The 20,065-nt window shown below is 32.3% G+C and overlaps 1 protein-coding gene across 1 annotated transcript; it reads right to left on the bottom strand.

The window, feature by feature from the left end:
• Nucleotides 1-306: 306 nt before the first annotated feature.
• On the bottom strand, nucleotides 307-5,224 carry LOC137924729 (uncharacterized). The gene is made up of 5 exons (XM_068768148.1): nucleotides 4,485-5,224; nucleotides 4,247-4,357; nucleotides 3,162-3,249; nucleotides 2,224-2,359; nucleotides 307-515 (listed from the first exon to the last, which is right to left on the bottom strand). The coding sequence occupies exons 1-5, from the start codon at nucleotides 5,222-5,224 to the stop codon at nucleotides 307-309; spliced, it is 1,284 nt and encodes a 427-aa protein (XP_068624249.1).
• Between the last annotated feature and the right edge of the window lie 14,841 nt (nucleotides 5,225-20,065).

Here is a 20,065-nt window from a genome sequence, read left to right as displayed (position 1 = left end):
AGTGAGATCACAGGCTAAAGTTGTAAGATTAGCTTTATTAGCTGACAGGGCCGTTAAGACAAGTATTTGGCTTAGGCAGCCATTGTATTCTCGAGGTTTCTTTACAGAGTCATGACAGTTCGGTTAGCAGAAGTAAGAATAGTATTCTTACTTCTGCTAACCGATTTTGATGAACTTTTCTTTAATTGTTACGAAGTCACTCCTTTTTATTTACAGACCTTAAGGCAGTGGTCAGAGAGACATATGAAAACCAGTTCAATAAAACACTGTGCTACAATAAAATGTTATAAATAATTATTACAGCATTTAAACAACGTTATATCTAGGTCTAGGCACAAAAGGTACGGGATTCGAATCCGGCGACAGTAGCAGTCTCACGTTTACATTCGCACGCCGCCATCGGTTCCACATCACATAGTGGTCCTTCCATAGCAGGTACACCGTAACAGAATACCCGCAAAGTACTATCGCCATGAAGAAATCCATAGCAGTTTCTGTTATCCGATGAGATATACCTGTAAAAGTAAAAAAGGCGATTAAAGAAACATTTCCAAAAAACATTTCATGGTGTTTTAAAAACCAAAAGATATTAAGTAAAAACAGATGAGCAAAACACAAACAATTAAGTTTTTATCACATAAATATAAGTACCATATTTTTTATTTAAATTCATTAAAATTAATAAAAAAAAATTCGACGGTTGAATTGACCGTCAAAGTTGTCTGGTATATACGATCGACTGTAGGCAATAAAAAGCTGACCTAACTAAAGAAATACATTTACCGAATCAAAATCTGTTATATACTCTCTATTTCAATTACTCCGAACATGACCATTGCCATTAGAGTTTTACGCAGAATTATGCTTTACAATAGTGCGTAACTCTCTATGGACTTGCATTATCACAAACTATAATACTATCAGCGTCAAAAACTTCTCCATCGTACATTTATTTCTATTTACACTTGTACATAACCACTACTAATTAAAAATATTTTCAGAATAACGTAATAAATCTAATTTCAACTTAAAATAGTTGGTTCGAACTAGAAGAGATGAAACAGGTTCGTGTAACAGAAAAGAAGGCTAATAGGACTTTATAACTTTATATTAACTGTATCGTCAAATATTGCCTTACAACTATCAAAAATAAATTTTAAACATTATTTTTAATATACATTGTATACCGTCGTATAAAATACTTTGCACTGAAAAATTCCAATGGAAGGGTTTGGTTGTATACATTATTGTTATTACACGATATATTATGATGATGATATCTTATCATCATTTCAGCCACCTTCGCCCACAGCTGGACATAAGCCACACGAGATTTGAAAAAGGGATAGTCGAAAGCATCTTCCGATGACACGTGTTAATGATTTTATTAATTTACTTACACCTTTGGAATGTATATTTTCCTCTTTTATGTAATCATAAAGAACGTTAATAAATTTATTTAAGTAATTATTTGTATCATTATTTCACATGTTCGTAACCACAGCATGCAAAGTAAATAATATATGCTATATCTATAGTTGTATATAATTTTCTTAGATGTATTTGATTATGATTCTGTACCTTCAGTTAATTATATATTTAAAATAGATGGAATAAAAATGAAATAACGACTCTTTTTAGTTGTCAACTAATGAGTTTTAATTCGAGCAGTGGTAACTCAACGGTAGAAGTACTAAGATTGAGTCCAATTTCCATGATACAATCTTATATAATTCTTACTTTGTGCATTAATTATATAGGATTTCCACTGGTCACAAACAAGCTTCCACAAGACGGGCAATATTGTCCTCGTACTACGACACCACATTGTGATTGCCAATCCAACTGCTAAGTAAGTCATTATGGTATATTTTCTCATAGATATCTATGATGGACGCCTATGACTTGCAGTGGGTGTCTATTAGACAGAAACTACGAATTTGCTTTTGTGTTAAGTTATAAAAGCTACAAAGATTAACAAATTCTAATTTCAAACTTATACAATATGGTCCTTACACCGATTCAATTTTCAAATTAACTTCGGAAATACGAATTCAGTAGTACCTGCGTTTAACTGCGTAACCAATAATTAACCACTTGTGTTGGAACAGTTTTATTTGCCGCAAACTATTTCGTTAATCATATAAATTAACACCTATTAGGTTAAGCGATAAAACAAAAATAGAAAAAAGCTAAAAAAAAAAACAAACAAAAATGACAAACCTTCATCTTTTCTAGCACCTGGATCGAGCTTACCAAATTTGTTGCCCTCTATCACAAAGTACTGAGTGCCAACGATGCATACCGCCAATAGTCCAGCGGTCACTGTTGACAGCAGCCAAAATATAAGGCAGTCGGACTACGAACAGAGATAAACGTCCATAAATATTGATTATATACTGAATATAAAGTAGTTTAAATAATTTTAGATTTAAAAAATCTTAAGAAAAAATATAAATTTAATAAAGCTCAGTGTTGAGCAACATTTCGTGTTGATATTTTAAGAGTACGATTTTGCAAATGGTAACCCTCGCTATTCTCTTGATAAATTGCCTTTAATTCAAGCCGCACAGGAAATTAATATTGCGGTATTTGGTGTCACGCTTCAAGCTGTCTATGAATTATGTATTGGTGCGACGGCATTGATTCCTACTATATTGGTATACGAGACATATTTCAGTTAATTCTAAATTACATTACATGCTGTTTCTTGGAAAATTAATCAGGTCACTTGGCCAAGAATTAATTGCTTTTTGTTAAACATATTTTAAATGAAGAACGAAAATAACCTACATAGCTACTGAGCTATCTGCTCTACTAACATTGTCAAGTTGAAATAAAACGCAGAACGTCCACTCACAAGAACCGACGACATTGTTAAGGTCGTTGGAAGGCGCTGGTTCCCTCCAACCAGCTCTATTAAGAATCTACGAGAGAGATCTATCTCAGCAATAAATGTTCTAAGGTATATAATAATGATGCCATCTAAAATCAAGCAGAACAAAACATAATTATTAACACACGTAATTTACCTTCTTTAGGACTTTGTCCATGCAAATACACGTGAAATCATTAATTAATCATGAAAAAGTCCTTTAGAAAAAGTACAAAATGTAGCGTTAACTAAGTCCAGACCGTCTGAGTACTTGCAGAAGTATTACCTGCAGATGACTCCTATTGCGGGGGTTACCAAACCACAAACGGAGAGCTTGTAAGACAGTATATCTGGGAGTACGAATTGCTGGATAACTGTAATTAAGTAATATTAAATAAATATTTTTGTAGGCTTTGTAATTTTCTGAATGCTGGAACACAAGTTTCCTTTTACCAATAGTGTAGTGTATTGTATTCACTTGGGCACAGTGACTAACGTTAGGTATCGCGGCTTCCTCGCAAAGTTTTACTTCGTCGGAATTATCAATAAGTGTGCATGTACAAGTAATACTCCATTGCATTTAATATCTTAAACCATTATAGTGGTAATTCAAAAAGAAATTTAATTTACCTAGGTGTCAGCACAAAAAAATCAAATAAGCGTTTCTAGCTTTCCGGATAATTGTTTTACTACACGAAAGGTTCATTGAGTTGATAATAATTAAAAAGTCTTTGTGTTTTAAAAGAAACCATCCAGAAACTGTGAGAAGTATTTTCTTTTTAATATTTACATAATCTTTCTCAATTAAAATTTATTATTAAATGTGTATAGCATAAAAAACGAGAATGGCATGATCAATTCAACCAGGTTTTGTCAAATTTTCGTTAAAAGTACGAGCTAGATTTTTATTATTAAAAAAATTAAAGTTACTAGTAAAAATATAAAAAAAAATACTTGTATCATTCCCGTACAAACTACAGAGTGCATAAAATCTCCTGTCCGTAACTACAAAACATTTCATAAAAGAAACCATGTATTCTAGTATGTCTTGCTTATAATAAACCTTGCTTCTAATCGTTATTAATAATTATGACAATAATACATTAAATAAAGTGATCTAGATGCTTGTGTTCTAAAACTTTTTTAACTCTGGTAGTACGAACTGGATAAAAACTTTGCTCAATTAATTGTTCCTCAAATAAAATATAATACTAACTTTTTTAGTAATATATTTTATTCGTCAATTTTTATCAATTTGATCAATTTTTAGACGTAATTTTTTATAGTACACGTATCAATACAAAAGGATATTTTTTAACATTGATGTTAATTGCAGTAAGTTCTCTGACTGTTTACTCATTAAACTCTCACCTAAATCCACAAAGTTCGCAATGGTTTCTGCCGACTTGATTAAGCCATCTTTCTAAGCACGATAAATGAACATTTGCTAAAGAACCTTTGCAGTTGCAGGGCGATATCAATCTGCACAAAACAAACACACAACAATAATAAATTGTTAATCTTTAAAATGATTACAGCGAAATTTAGTGTTTCCTAAATGAAGTGAACAAAAAAAAACTTGAAAAAAATATAATAAGTTCGTTTTTACCTTTCCCTTCCTTTTGTCATACAAATTCGGCATACATTTGAGCCGATACTGGAAAGTGAATCCCTGGTGGCTAACCCAAAATCAGATTTCTCGGAAAGATTCCCAGAAGTTTTCTTCTTATGTCCTTCTATAGTTTTCGACTGTTTCGTATCAATCAAATTTGGGTTCTGTACTTTGATGTCGTTGGAAATATTTACGACATCAACAATCTCTGTATGGGGGTTTGGAAAGCAGTGTACATCTGGTGTAGATTCTATTACTACAGAACTAACAGCAGTGTGAACATTTTGTACATTCGGAACATCGGACAGAGCGAAGTTATTAACATCTTTATTAGATATAAAACACGAAGCAACAAATTTTTTTAACTCTAAAAATGTCGTTGGATCACATTGCTCTTTATTTTCGCTTTTATTAATAATAGGTATTTTAAGGTCTTTAAAATTAATATTCTTTATGGCATCGGATGTTGGGCCAAAACTTAACGATGATAGTTTCAGAGCGTTCGCAACATCTTGACTTGTTATAAATTGTCGTAAGCTATGTTCGGATTTAGATTTCCCAGATTTAATATGATAATTATTTATCGGATTTGAGGGTATCTCTCCAGGCAATGGTGTAAATCTTGAAGGCCCTGCATCATCTAAGATATGAGCTCTTTGTTTAGTAATTTTTTCACTTTGTACGTTTAATCCATTATTGTTTTCTTCTGCTCTTTCTGTTTTATTTTCCTCGTCCATTAACAGTTTTCTTGCATTAGGATTTTTTGTTTTAAAGAATTGATGTTATAAAACTAGCTTTAAAAATTGTGTTTGACGTTTAATTTTGACTTTGTTTATAGGTTCTTTTAAATTTTATTAACCTTTTTACTCATATCTGTTACTTTGACAAAAGAGTATATATATCAAACAAAAAATATTTAATATCAGTATCAATGTTGCAAGTATAGGCCCTATTTTCCTAACATCCGGTTTGCATATTCTCTCCACGCGGTTAGCGTGTGCAGGTATTTTTTTTATTTCAGATGTGTATATCCTATTACAATCTTTGGTTATTTTTAACCATTGCTCGCTTCGGTCATAAAGAATCTATGAAAAGAAACGGCGGGGAAGAGTAAGGTTTAATGCGCCAATACCGCCGCTGCTTAAAAATAAGTATCACTTCAAATAAATAGAAAAAAAGGTATTTATTCTTTTTTTATAGATTGTGAAGCGTTCATTTAAAAACGCTTCGTATTTCTAGGCGCTGCGGCCTCAATACTGTATAAAAATAATTATTACGCGCTCGAATTCAAATTCGAACTTAGATTTGAATTCACATGCCACCAATAATGCTACCGAAGTTGTTGCAGTTGGGATAACTTTTGAGGGGCAAATACATGCATGGGTGGTAGTTTCCAACCGACAGATGATTGTTATAAATAAATTGTTCCAAAGCCTTAATTAGGCAGTCTTTCATCCTTTGTGACCATTTAAAAGTTCCAAATATATATATAGATATATTATGAAAGCGAATAAAAGCAAATGCATCGCTCCTTAAGCGTTTATTTTTTATATCGACAATATATTTAAAAAACAACGAAGTTTCAGAGTTAGTGAAGTTAATTAGCGGACGTATAATTAAAGTCTAAAGTGAGTCTCATTATTCTCGCCGCTGTTTAACCTTTGTTCCAGTTCTAAACATAAACAAACATGCGCATTTATAGTTTACAACTGTGTTCATGAATTAATTAAAATTTCAACGAGAGTAGTTTATATTTCTTGTGTGAAGTCAACGGACCGGCAACCGCAGTGTAAGACGTTCTCGTACGAGAAGATGGGCAAATGACTTTGCTAAGATTGGGAGATGATTGCCTACAGCATCTTCCCTCAATCTGGCTGCTTCCAACCGGTACCTTTCTTAATTTATGGGGGGAGGGGTTTACAGTGGGCGTCTTACCGCTGGAATTATAATGACGATGAAACCAAATGATCATTTTTGACAATACAAGCAATTTCTCTATTCATTCTTGATTACGGACATGTTTTATTTATTAGAGCCATTAGCTTCTATACTCTTTATTATCTAGTTTTGAATATTAAGATAGTGAACCACTGGAAGTTTTTTTCCCTCTTTACTAATCCACCATCAGTCTAGTAACTATAAGTAAATGTTTTCTGCGGAGTATATCAGTACAGGGATTGTTTTCAGCGAAGTCACTCCCTTATCATAAAGAACTACTTCAAGCAGCTTCAGGATGTCATTCATTTTTGGCATTAGGTATAATTTTTCGATGTAGAATGACCACCCTAAATTCTAGAATTTTGTGTTTTTGGCCAAAAAGATTGGTTTCGACGAGTTTTAAAAATTACATCTATTTTTATTATGATAATTTTGTATTTAAATGTAATTTCGTATTTCTACTGTAAACTATAAAAAAAAAATTATTAGGAAGCGGTTTTAATACGTTATTTATTTTAAGTTATTTGCATCTTACTTTGTAAAAATATATTTATATGATTGACCTCATTATTATTTAAGCAGTAGGTCGTTCACTGATGGACATAGGCATATATGCAATCAATATAATAACAGCTCAATAGGCAACAAGACACCATACTATACACAGTTTCTTTACACGTAGATCGACGAACTCATACCAACAGTCAGAAGCTGGTTAATGAAAAGAGAATCGCTTAGATCTTGGTAAAAACCTATATCTAAAAGTGAATGGGTGTCGGCGGTGTCATCCTGATAGCGTTGGTCAAATAAATATAAAATTAAGAAATAAAATTTCACGAAAACGAGTTATTAACGTTGTTACTGAAAGAAATTTCTGATTCTCATTTTAAATGCTAATGCAAAATGAATAAATGCAAGTATGAAAAGTTTCCTTTGTAAAAAATCTACACTTTAAAAGTGACGTTGAAATGCTATTTATTACGGGTGTGTGTATATACCATTATTTTTCTAAGTTATGCCCCGGTTGCTCACTTCAGAAAATATAGAAATTGCTTAACACTCAACTGTAATTACGAATTAGTGCACACCGCACGACACTTCACTATATGTCATTAAAAATTCAGGCGAGTGTGACTTTGGACGACTTTATGCATTTATGAGCAATGAAAACCTATTTTTTCGTTCTTGTAATTCGTTATTTGTAAAACTGGCCCTAATTGACAAGGTCATAAACAGTTAACGAGCAATGATGAGAAGCTTGAAATCGATTCAACGATGAGATCCATAGAAGTCGTCGACATAGCGCAGCGAATTAGCAAGTTAAAGTGGCAGGGAGAGATCACATAGCACGCAAAAGTGATGGTCTCTTGAGCATTAAGGGTCTGAAGTGGAGACCACGGACTGGCAAGCCCAGAAAATGAACAGACGACTTTGTGAAGGTCGTTGATTAACGCTGGGTGTTGGCTGCATCTGGTCCAAATGAAAATTTTGGGGGAGGCTTATCCCCCACAGATTTCCCTGGCTCTTAGAATATAGATCCCGCAGTTAAAATGATAACGATAATGATAATGATACGTCTTCTTTACTTCCACATTACCATTGCACTGTGGATGTAGTTGTCCACAGCTGAACTTATGTCTAACAGTGGACGGCCCAACAGTGGGCGTCTTACGGCTAAAATTATGATATTAATAATGAAGATGTATAATATTTATCAGAAACTGTTTCTATAAAATAAATTTTAAATCTTTGTACAAGTACTAAACTAACCTTACATTTTAAATGTTTGTTAAATACTAGTCCAGTTCCGGCGAAAATAGAACTCCATTAGTGTGATCAGATATCTGCCTGTCACTGTCCGTTTGATAGTTGTTAAAATTAAAAAAAAATAACATTATGTTCGCTTTTCTACGTTCTTGTCCATACTTAAAAAATAATTTACTGTTGTAATGTCATAAACTCTTAAAAATCAGTTTTAATATTTTTGTTCTTATAAAATTACAACCTATCGTTTATTTACTTTTTTTTTGGCGGGGGCATTAATTAAACTGTGTAATATATAATTTCAACTGTCACTTTTCGATTTTTTCGCACCCGACAAAGTAATTGCCTAGTTTAATCTTAAAGTGGTTTTGCAAATGGATTCCAATTAATTAAGCGTTATTAGGCGAGCCACCGCCTCTGCCTACTTTTGTATCGAATTTTTTGCGTCTGAAAATGTTGTCAGAAAACGAGTCTGGAATCTTGTAACGTTGGTGATTAGAATGAGCTTATCTCATTATTTTATATAACCACTTAGTCAAAAAGTTTATTGTCCTATGCGCAAATTTTGTTACGCCTAATTTTTTTTTCATATACATTAGAAAACCGTTAATCCGGTACCCTTTTTTATCTTTATTAATTGTCATTACAACAAAACAAAAAACACAAAAAATTTTAAGAACGTATATCGAACAATTCCTTTTATTAAGGATAAGCTCACAGTTGTTAATAAAGCAAAGTAGAGATCTTTATTCGGGATTTCTCTATGAGTTCGAATAAGACAGGAGGAAATCCAAAGACGAATGAAAGTCATGATAGTAGTCCAGGGGATTGGTGAATTAAAGTGATAGTGGGCGGACCACATAACATACTGAGGGCGGCCGCTGGATCCTTAAGGCTATGGCGTAGACACCATAGATACGCAGCGTAAGACGTCCACCAAACGACAAACGTGGGCTATCGACCTTGTTAAGGTCGCCGAAAAGCGTTTGGTGCAGTCCGCTTCCAATCCGTATTTTTGGAAATAGAGGGATAGACTAATGTGCATTAGTGGACTTTCCTACGGCTTAAATGATTATTCATTAAAATAAACGTAAATATTAATATTCATTAGTAATTCCTTTTGGTGTTATAGTTTGTAATAAAACATATAGATAAAACACATAAAATGCAAGACGGAATTTTTTAATTCTTTTTTTATTTTGGCTTACTTATTGTTTCCTGTTTTTAATGTTACATTTATTGTAAATAGTTTAAAAAAATAAAGACATAAGATACAATAATAAATGCGTATTACTACATAACATCTTTCAAAGCTTCACACTTTAGGTTTGGGGTTCCGTGGGTACGGACAGACTAATTAAAACATTTCGCTTGCGTCGTAAATACATAAGTTAGAAACGAAATTAATTATTAAAAGTTTTTTTCGGGCATAATTTCAAACGTTATATGACAAAGCAGATAATATTCCTTCTTAGGTATTTATTACTCAAGCGTTTGTAATAGTTTTATTGTAATTAAATTAACTGTAATTTTGATTGTAACAAACGTTTGTAATTATTTTTTTATTTATACGGTTTCGAATGATCCTTATTAATCAACACTGAATTCAAAGAACATAGTGGTATACGAACTTATCAGTTTTTAATCTATGATGCACTTATACTACCGCTCGACTGGCTACGAATATTCCTATTCTATTCGAGCTTATAGAGAAATCCTTCTCTATAAGTTCGAATCAGCAGTGAGGAGATCTGTAGACGAAAGAAATTAGCCGATATAGTTCTGCAGATTGGCAAGTTAAAGAGAAAATAGGCAGGCCCATAGTGCACTGAACAAATGACCGCTGGGACCTTTCGGTTCTGGATTAGAGCCTACGATCTAGCAAGAACAGCGTAGTCCTACTACTACTACTACTACTACCTACTCGGTGGAACAATGAGTTTGTTAAGGTCGGTGGAAAACGAAAATTTATAGGAGAGACCTTTGTTCTTTACAATATTATGTTAAAATTAATAACCTAATTTATTAAGTATTTAAGGAAAGTACCAATATTCGGGGCATCGTCAGGAGTTATGTTACACCGATTAGTGCCAAACACAGAGTTGACTAACTGTTGAAGGGGTGAAGCACGTTGAGTGATTTAACGATGGCAGTTGTGTAATTCGTATTGTTTGCCGCATGCGCATTTATCAGCGAACTGGCGGACGGTGCACTTTGTTGCACGACTACCACTGCATGTGTGGAAGTGGCTAAAAATTGGTCCTTTTCTTACTTAGGATAGACTTCCGCAAAATAACGCCTGATTCCATTAAATATTAAGTATTTACAAAGACTTACTATACTTTGTACCTGATATGTGAATATCATATAATTGTAATGTAGTTTCTAATACTAATATATGTATAATAAAGCCATCTTCGAATAAAATCTGTCTAAATGCTACTCTTTACCTAAACCTTAGACATGGTTTTGTGAAATAATTTTACAAATATGAAATTTTAATTAGATGTTACAATTTTTTTGTTATTTATTTGTGTAAACGTATTTACGGACATAATACGTAATTCACTTTTACAATCAAACATTCCATTCTGAAAGCATTTTTCAACCACGAGAGAATCATAAGTTTTGTATAACACGTCCAATGTCATACATGAATTTGAATGTGACAAGCTTTTAGTCTATATAAACATTTTTTGTTTTGTATATATTCGTTAAAACACAAGAACGGATCTCAAAGAGAAAACTTACGGAAAATTTGCAAAAAGAATATTAAAAACAACGCTTTTATTTTCCCATACGTTATCCTGTCCTTCACTACTAAGAGTTATGACCCTTTTTAGAAAGTTTGTCGCGTTTGGCATAGATGAAATTTGGAATACTGTGTTACTCCTGTCTCAAGGCCGGATGACAAAAGAAAAGAGTTTGCTAGAGAAAGTCTACCTATACATAAAACCAACTACAATACCGGATGATAGTCGGGAGTCAATTAACCTGTCAAAGACAGGGTTTTATTCACTCTGAGGGACTAAATCCCTTCTTAACCTGCCGTGGTATGACGTATGGTAACACAAACAATAAATTAAATCGGGTAGCTTATAGATGTCAAAAATTTTACAAAAATTAAAAACAAAAGGATCAATTGGAAGCGGCCTGCATGCAACGTCTTCCGACGATCTTAACAAGTTCTCCTGGTAAACATGTGGGTGTAAGTCCAACGTCACGCTTGCCAATTCCTCGTCTCCACTCCACAACCTTAAGATGCCAGTGGCGATCAGATCCGCGTCCTATATATTTAATAATAATATTACCGAAGAGTCCACAATAGAAAACTATACTTTTATAAATAATCATTGTTCATAATTAAGACATTAAATAAATAAATAAATTTAACGTTATTAAATACGTTTTATTTATTATTATCCTATTATCAAGTACTGTAACAAGTAAGCCACCATCTACATGACAAGCCTATTATAGTAGTTAAGAATAAAAAAATTAAGTTTGTGAAAATGTTTTTTGTGTAAAACTATGAAAAAAGCTTATTCCAGTTTTCATTCATTTTAATATAATTGACAGCTCACATCACGTAACGTAGGCGATATTTAACTTTATTTTTGGTAGCTCGGTTTTTAATCCGATGTTCTTCGTTTCTAGTATATTCAAATTTGAAAATCTTTTTGAATATAATAACAGTTATTATGATAGTATTTTCCTTTTCCATACTATGTCTGTAGATTGCTTTGTGTGATAAAATAGCCCTTAGTACTTTTTTGTAAATTATTGTGAAGTTATTTAAATGTATCCTTAGGTGTACGATAAAGAATATATAATAAAAATAAATAAATAAAACAGTGAATATTTAAAGCCTGGTTAAAAATGAAACTTGCAATTATAGTTTGCGCGGTCGATGGCCGAGTAAAATCTTTAAAGGGGTGAATTTGTTACTTATTTGTTGGCCAAAGCTTTAAGGTTTTTACGCTTATTTTCAACCATTTTTCAATAAAATTATGACCATGAAAAAAAAATTTCTGTCAAAATTCCACAGGCTAATAACTTCTGGTAGTACCAAATCTGCTGGGATTGATAGTAATCAATAAATTATTTTAGGATGTAGTAATCTATATATTAAAAACGATTTTGGTGCTATGATATCGTTACGTTATTGCGTATTTCTGTAACCATTATTTTTGTAGAGCGTATATCTCATAATGTTTTAGTACGTTTAACCTACAAATTCACACATGCGTCTTTATACAATCAATCTGTATACATAACATCGACATTGGTCATTGACCGAAAATCGTGAGAAGTCTGCCTAATTTAAGGTGTTGCGCGCAATGAAGGTGCTGCTTGGATTTTGTAATACAAAACCTCTTTAGACGACTCAATGTTATGGTTGCCTGTCGTTGAAATTACAATAATTCCTGTAAATATTTGCATGTCATATTGTAAATTTTGTTGGTGATCCACAGCAAATAAAAAATAATAAAAAATGCACGTCTCTATTCTAGTAAAAAAAAGTAATCACAATAACGGTCTTCCGTGATTCGTATTTTAATATAGTCGGCAATGAGCCCTATTACAAATTCGTTCAGTTAGTCTAGACGCTATTTAAGATGAAAAACCCCATCCCGATACTTTCCAGCATCGGGGTCGTTTTACATATTTATTTACTAATATTATTTACGACTAAAAGAAAACTTATTTCTTTAATATTCTTTTTCTTTTAAAATAAACGTCTTTTTTTATTTACTTCATAAAAAAATCAAATTTGTCATATCTATTTGTAAAAAACTTTTCATGCTATTTTTCTGTACACATGACAATTGAACGTGATTACTAGTGTATACAATAATGCGGGAAGACCTGAATTTAATTCAAATTACAGAATCAAATTGATTTGCCCTGTAATGCGATCTTCAACTTAAAGCTACGAAATTTTCAATCGCGCTCTGTTCTGAAACATGACCACAATAAACATCGACAAGCTTATTTGGGATCACTGTCTCGTTTTTTAATAGAGTAGTATAACTAATTAACTAATTTTATAAAATATTTTAATGTGTAATAAAATATTTTTACAAATTTTTGATTAACATTCTTATATTTACGCATGATTATTGAGAGTATTGCTATACCGTACACAGTTGCCAACAAAAAAATAATATGACTAATAATTTTTTATGCATCATAGATACATAAAAATAATTATTGTTTTTATTATTTAATTATCTGCTTATATTAATTATGGTATCAATTTTCAATCATTAAAATTTATCGATGTGATAGAAACATTTCTTTTTATGGTCCAGTTTGATAAAGGTAGTGGTTTTTTCAGAGGCGCCTGCCACCTGATCCCACAAATCTATTGGAAATCCAAGCCCGTAACGATTTATCGGGATAGAAACGATTCGAACCCTCAATTTTTAATGGTCTATTGAACTTCCATTATAAATGAAAAGCGACGTTCGAGATTAGATGCTACTTCTTCGTAAATTTTAGCAGTGCTTAAAATATAATTGTTTCGATATTATTAACGGGTAACATAGTAATAATATAAGATTTAATTAATCTTGAATTAATATTTTTTATTTTAAGTGACCCCAAAGACTTCAACGAACAGCTTCATTTTCATCATCACTTGAGCTATATGAGGTCCATAGCTGAACATAAGCTTCCCTTAAAAATTCCCTGTATCATCTGTCCCCTTTGTAGGCGACCGTCCTTCATTGCGTTTGAGGGGTTTTGATCTTCACACCAGAACTCCTTCCCACAGGCCCCAGCGGTCAGCTTACTGCCACTTGAAGAGCTTATATGGTAGCAAATGATTAGCACTCAATGAAATGGTTGTATTAATATTAACGAAATAATTTTTAATTCTTAGTCGTCAATTATTTATTTTTATCTACCAGTGACACTTAAAACATATTATGATTAAGCATTAAATGACATAGAACCAAGGACTTAAAGTACCACAGTTATAATCACCAGTAGACAATTTCATATTAATTAATAATAATAGAAATCCGATTATAAAATTTATGATTGAAGTTTATTACATGCAAATAATTAGTATTAGTAACAATACAATATCCGAAACAAAGATTTAGATTAATATTAAAATAAATTTAAAATTAATAACAAAATAAAAAATGTTGAGCAATACAATAGAAATGAATAATCGCTCGCTTGTTATGTACAAAATAGATACTTATTACATATAACTTATTTGTATTCATATCCTTATTTGTTATTAAGATTTTTGGACAATAAACACAACGACGTCTTTAAAATACGTTTTAGTTTTTAATTTACTTTTATTGGACTACAAGAGGCGAATAATTTCGATACAAGTAGTTATATGGATGCGGCAAGTAAGATACATTGTGCTAAGAACTTTTAAAGAGATTAAATAATGTTCGAGCAATAATTGTTTAAAAACAATGCTACTTAAGTGATCATACGTCGTTTTAGCTAATCCGTTCATATTTGTACAAAGCGGCTTCTATTTTTTACGAAACAGCATTACGTATCTCACTCTAGTTTGAAGTCACCGTAGAATATGAAACTGCACAGGCTCAATATACTGTATTTTTCACTACAAAATCTTCTACAACGCACCTTTTATTGCCTGTACAATACCTTAGAGCCTTGTTCACCTTGTCGTCACGAATGTAAAGTACGAAATAAAACTGAAAAGAATAATACATAATTACGTAAATCTTCTTACCAAAATAACTTAGATAATAATCGATTCCTTTGAAATTACACCGTACCAGTTATCCAAAGTTAGATTAGATTACTTATTTTTCTATACAAATTTCATTCGAAATTTCATCAAAACTTTTACACTGAAGTTTTAATAGAAGACAAGCCATTCGTAAATTGCTCACATTTTTCCTACAACGCTTCATGTACTCTTTTATGTGATATGGGTGTATATTACTAATTTTCGTCATTTTGATGTTTGCAACTGATTCCAGATCGACTTAGCAAAATATACAAAGCAATATTGATTACTCTTGCTATGTTGTAATGGTCCGATTATGTCCAGATGTAGATAACGGTAGCGCTGCGATGGGCTGGGGAAGATTCCGAGTGGAGTTGAGTGTGAGTGTTATGATTTTTCGACATTTTATTTTTGACAATTGCTGTCGCCATTGACTACCGCAAAGTTGTAGTGAATATAGTTCGGGTAAAACCAGCTTTTACCGATGGAGATCAGTGTCCCTGTGTATCCAAAGGCAGACTTACCACCATCTATATCGCCGCTCTCAACATCTCCACCGTCACCAATTGCAGCAGCGGCGCTTGCTCCTAAATTACAGAATGACGCGGTGCCTGCTCAGCCTGGGTGCGCGCATAGGACAGAATGCGCTTTAGTCGTAAAGTTAAATTCAAAATTCCGTATAACTTGTAACTTTAGTTCGTTCTCTCATCATTTTTAACGGGGTTTCATAGCTTTGTTGTGGGGAAGTGTAGAGTTTACGAAAGAACGCTTCTCATTACTTACCACTACGACCACAATACTTGTTTTTAAACTATTCTTGCGCGTAAGAACTTAAATTTCAAAGCAAATTAGAATTCGGATGCCATTAGTAATGTCTACCGTAGAATTTGGGCTGATTTTGTCGAGCAAATATGTTCATGAGTCGTAGTCAATAACCAGCCGCTGAACGCGCAAAGACTTAACAATCTGAAAAAAAAATGTAATTATAAGCTGTTATAGGTCTACGTGTTCACACATCTGCTATTTAATAGCAAAGCCTTGGTTCATTTCATTGCTCTAGTGATTCATGAGATATTTTTAAAGATTAAGTTTTATTTCTTCACTTTGTACACCAGCCATAACAACATCAGGGTGTAAAATATACCACAATACATACAACTTTACTTGTAAACCTAGGTTTCATTGAAAAAATTACATTCTTGTACGTAAACACTATGTTTCTTTAATCGAATATGTAAATTTATTTCCCTTCTTGTTCTGATAATGAAAATTGCTTACAGTATTTCTACCTGTGCTCTTTATACATGATTGAATACTCTATAGGGCGTATATGTTTGGTTTCACATTTATTTTTATATAAAGAACATAAAGTATCTGCCGTAATAGCGAATCGTTCTATGGATTCAAGTTCAAACTACGTACCGTAGATCGTGATATTTATTCGAAGTAATAAACATCCCCCACATTATGTATTATCCTTCTATCTGTGTAAGAGTATTCGCGTTGCGTAAACTCATTATTCCGTGCAACACACATTTACATAAAACCAATATTGCTCAAATCCCGCAAAGCCTTGTACCGCCTTCAGCGACGCCTGTACCTATCGATTTATTTATTAGTCAAATACCAATTAAACAGGTATTTTGTATAAGCTGGATGGATTAAATACATTACGTTCTTTTTATATTCTCCAGCGTGTGTGAAAGAATATGATAACATTAAAAGAAAAGTAAATAACAAAAAAGTGATAGACGTTGTGTCTATTACTTTTTTGTAAACATGTCCTTTGCCGGAAACTCGACAAAGTCTCTAAGAACCGTTTAATGATAACTTACTGTCAATAAACTTATAAAATATTATTTCACGGGGATGCTAATAAAATGATTTTTTTTAAATATAAAGGTGTGGTATTAAACAAACAACAAAAGATTGGCATTTAATTTTAAGCCTTGTGTTTCCATATTTATCAACGTTATTATAAAATTCTAGAGAAAACTCGAAAACTTTTGCAATTACCTACCTGATCACTTAAATAAGTTGAATAAAATTATATTTCATTCGTGATTCAAAGACTGCGTGACTCAGATATTTTAAATGTCTTTGGACGAAGCTAATTTTAAATTACAAAAACTTCCCAATTATTTTAAACGACCTGATAATAAATGTAAAATGAACATTCCAAATGAATACATTATTCATTTGAGTTGTTCATGATGATCAACTTCTTGTTACTCTAGACATAGGTTTAGATCAAACCACCCAAAGGACCCTGAGAATCGAAAATCATTAAGAACTAATCCGCTAGTTTTTCTTCATCTGTTTTCATACTATCATCAGACAAACTTTGGCAATAAATTGTCTAACCAGACCGCTAATTTTATAGTTTATTTAAACTATTAACTATGTTTTCCTTTTCAATATTACAACATATTCATACCAATATTCACAGTACAATTAAGAGTATTACATAATGATATCATCTTAAATCGTTTAAAAAATTAGTAAATAAATTTTGACTACGAAACATTCGAGTAATATAAACGAGACTTGCCCACTGTTACCTGTCAACCGGTGGACCTTTATTGTGTTACAGCAATTTATCTTCGCCGTCGACTGTACCGAGTTCGCGCAATACAACTTTCACTTCCAGGTGAGAGCGATGCGCTCAAAACGTTTGCGAGCCATTTATAACTTGTTTCATATCACTTAGTTGATTATATTGACAAATACGTTTGTATAGCTGATCACTGAAAACAACCTCGTCAAAATTAATTGTGTCGTCTGTTCTTAGATCAAAGCGCTTTTGGAACCCTCATAGGTTTTCGGAGTCCAGAGATACATAGAGGAGTTCAATTTAATACTATTTTCTATAAAATTACGCTCTTCCAGTACAAATTGAAAACGGATATACAGTAATTTAAATTTACATAAAACATTACTCGTGTTCTTATATCTGGATAGTTAAAGGTATATACAAAACGTAAAATAATACATATATACTAATAAGAAAGTGCCTCGGAGTAACGGAGTTTCGAAAAAATATTTCTATTATATAGTTATATTATTATATAGTTTTTTTTTAACTGGTAACTGCTATTAGGCTCTCTTACAACACTTATGATATACACAAGTGATTAATGGAGGTTTAATAAGGAAAATGAAATAAATAAATGAACATAAAGCATTTCACAGTTTTACCTGTGATACGTTAGGCGAAGTTTTTTTACAAAAAATAATATTAAAAGTACATACATCTATAGGTCTCTCACTCAAGGACTCATTAATAAGCACACAGGTACTCGATTAAACACGGATGCCTCTGATATGCTTAATTTTTTTACGAGATTGAATCAGGAAAGAGAAGATGTTGGGACCAACGATATTAATCGACACTACCCTGCGCATTGGCAAGTTGAAAGGGCAAAGAGCAGACCTCATAGCGCACAGAACTTGTGGACGCTGGAGCATTAAGCTTCTTTAGTGAAGACTACGGACTGATAAGTGCAGCGTAGTAAGCCAGACCACATGGTGGACAGACGACCTTGAGGTCATCGGAAGACGTTGGATGTCTGCCGCTTTCATCAGGTCCTGCTAAAAATTTACGGGGTAGACCTATATCCAGCTGTGAAAAATCAAGTAAACATGAATTCTTACAGAAACTTAAAAGGTTCAACGTATACCGATAATCAAAGTTTAAAAACATGTTCTTCCACTGACGTAAATTGTTATATGACGTTATATTACAATGCACAAATAAAACGCAAAGTATTCTGCTTAATACCCATGTTTGAAGAAATTAATCTGCTTATTACAGAAGCCTTGAATTTTGGATGAGCACGCGACAAGCTCACAGATGTATCGGCATTCATAAATGAACTGTTTAATAATAAAATTAGTTACGGCGCTAGCTGAAAATATCTTTAAAAATAGTTAAATCAAATATTTGTTACAGTAAACTCATCTGTATTTTTAATTAGGTTCGTATCGCAAAATTATAATTGTGAATTTTGTTCTGGTACATAAAAACTTAGTCTTGTCACAAATAATTTTACAAGAAAAAAATATTTATCTTTATTATTGTTATGTGATAGTTAAATTAATCTAACACGATTAGAAATAAATGAAGCTCAGCAAACATTATCTTCATTGGTTAACAGTTCATTAAAAATTGAGGCTAGGTTAGGTTAGGTTAGGTTATCAACAGAGTCTCTCTGTTCATGTGAGAATTCTCCATGTCAAGCCTATGATTGTTTCATTGACTTCAAATTGCAATGGCGATTAGAGCAAGCTTTACTGACCGTTAATTATGTGGTAGATTAGGATCGAGACTAGATAATGCCTACTCTTTAATTGTAATGAGGTCTGTAACGTTCGTTACTAACCACGATTGTGTTGGTCAAGCTTTCAGCCCCTTTTTGAAAAACAGTTCTTGAGTATGGAACATGGTGGCTTATCATCACAAATATGAACGAATTTTAATACTTATGTAAGATCCATATCAAATATAAATCATTACTGTTTGATGCGCACATCAAAATAAAGCAAAAGATCGATTTCGGGTTTTGTAAATATAATGTAAAAATAGCAACTAAAAACATTTATTTTAAAGCGATGAAAATTTTAATATTCGTAAATTTTCTATAATGCTACAGACAGAGAAAAATAGAAGCAAATTAGCCCAAAAAATTACTCCACAAATGAGTGAGATCAAAATTTTTACAGAAGATTATTCTTTGCCTTTGGATAGTTCCCCTGGTTAATCCTTCAAGCTGCACAAAATAATTAGATATATTGATCTATATTGACCAATGTTATCTATAACATATGTTATCATATTAAATGGTTGTCAATATAATAAACAATATAAATAGCTTACACTTACGATTTACTACGTCCAATAATAGTTTACCTATTTCTTAATTAAAGCCAAAAAAAGTTTAAATAATGGGATAGCAACTCAGAATATGTATTCTTCCGGTTCTGTCATCTTATTGAAAACTAAATACTATAACTCTTCAATATATGTTTATAAAGTTACATTTTTCAATTCCAAGAAAAAGTTATACGAGTGTCATTAATTTATACATTGCGCTTCGATTCTTTAACCGGCTATTGTAATTTCCGCATATCGTAAAATGTCCAA

Source organism: Battus philenor, unplaced genomic scaffold, assembly GCF_028537555.1.
Source record: "Battus philenor isolate CCGP_79_NKW_IND1 unplaced genomic scaffold, ilBatPhil1.0.hap1 SCAF_24, whole genome shotgun sequence".
Lineage (NCBI taxonomy): Eukaryota > Metazoa > Arthropoda > Insecta > Lepidoptera > Papilionidae > Battus > Battus philenor.
This window is presented reverse-complemented; position numbering and strand designations above follow the sequence as displayed.

Coding starts and splice junctions, on each gene's coding strand:
- LOC137924729 (XM_068768148.1), bottom strand. CDS start 5,224: ATGGACGAGGAAAATAAAACAGAAAGAGCAGAAGAAAACAATAATGGA. Junction 3,250..4,246: donor TGCGAACTTTGTGGATTTAG/GTGAGAGTTTAA, acceptor ACTTAATTACAG/TTATCCAGCAATTCGTACTC. Junction 2,360..3,161: donor GCAATAGGAGTCATCTGCAG/GTAATACTTCTG, acceptor CTCTGTTCGTAG/TCCGACTGCCTTATATTTTG.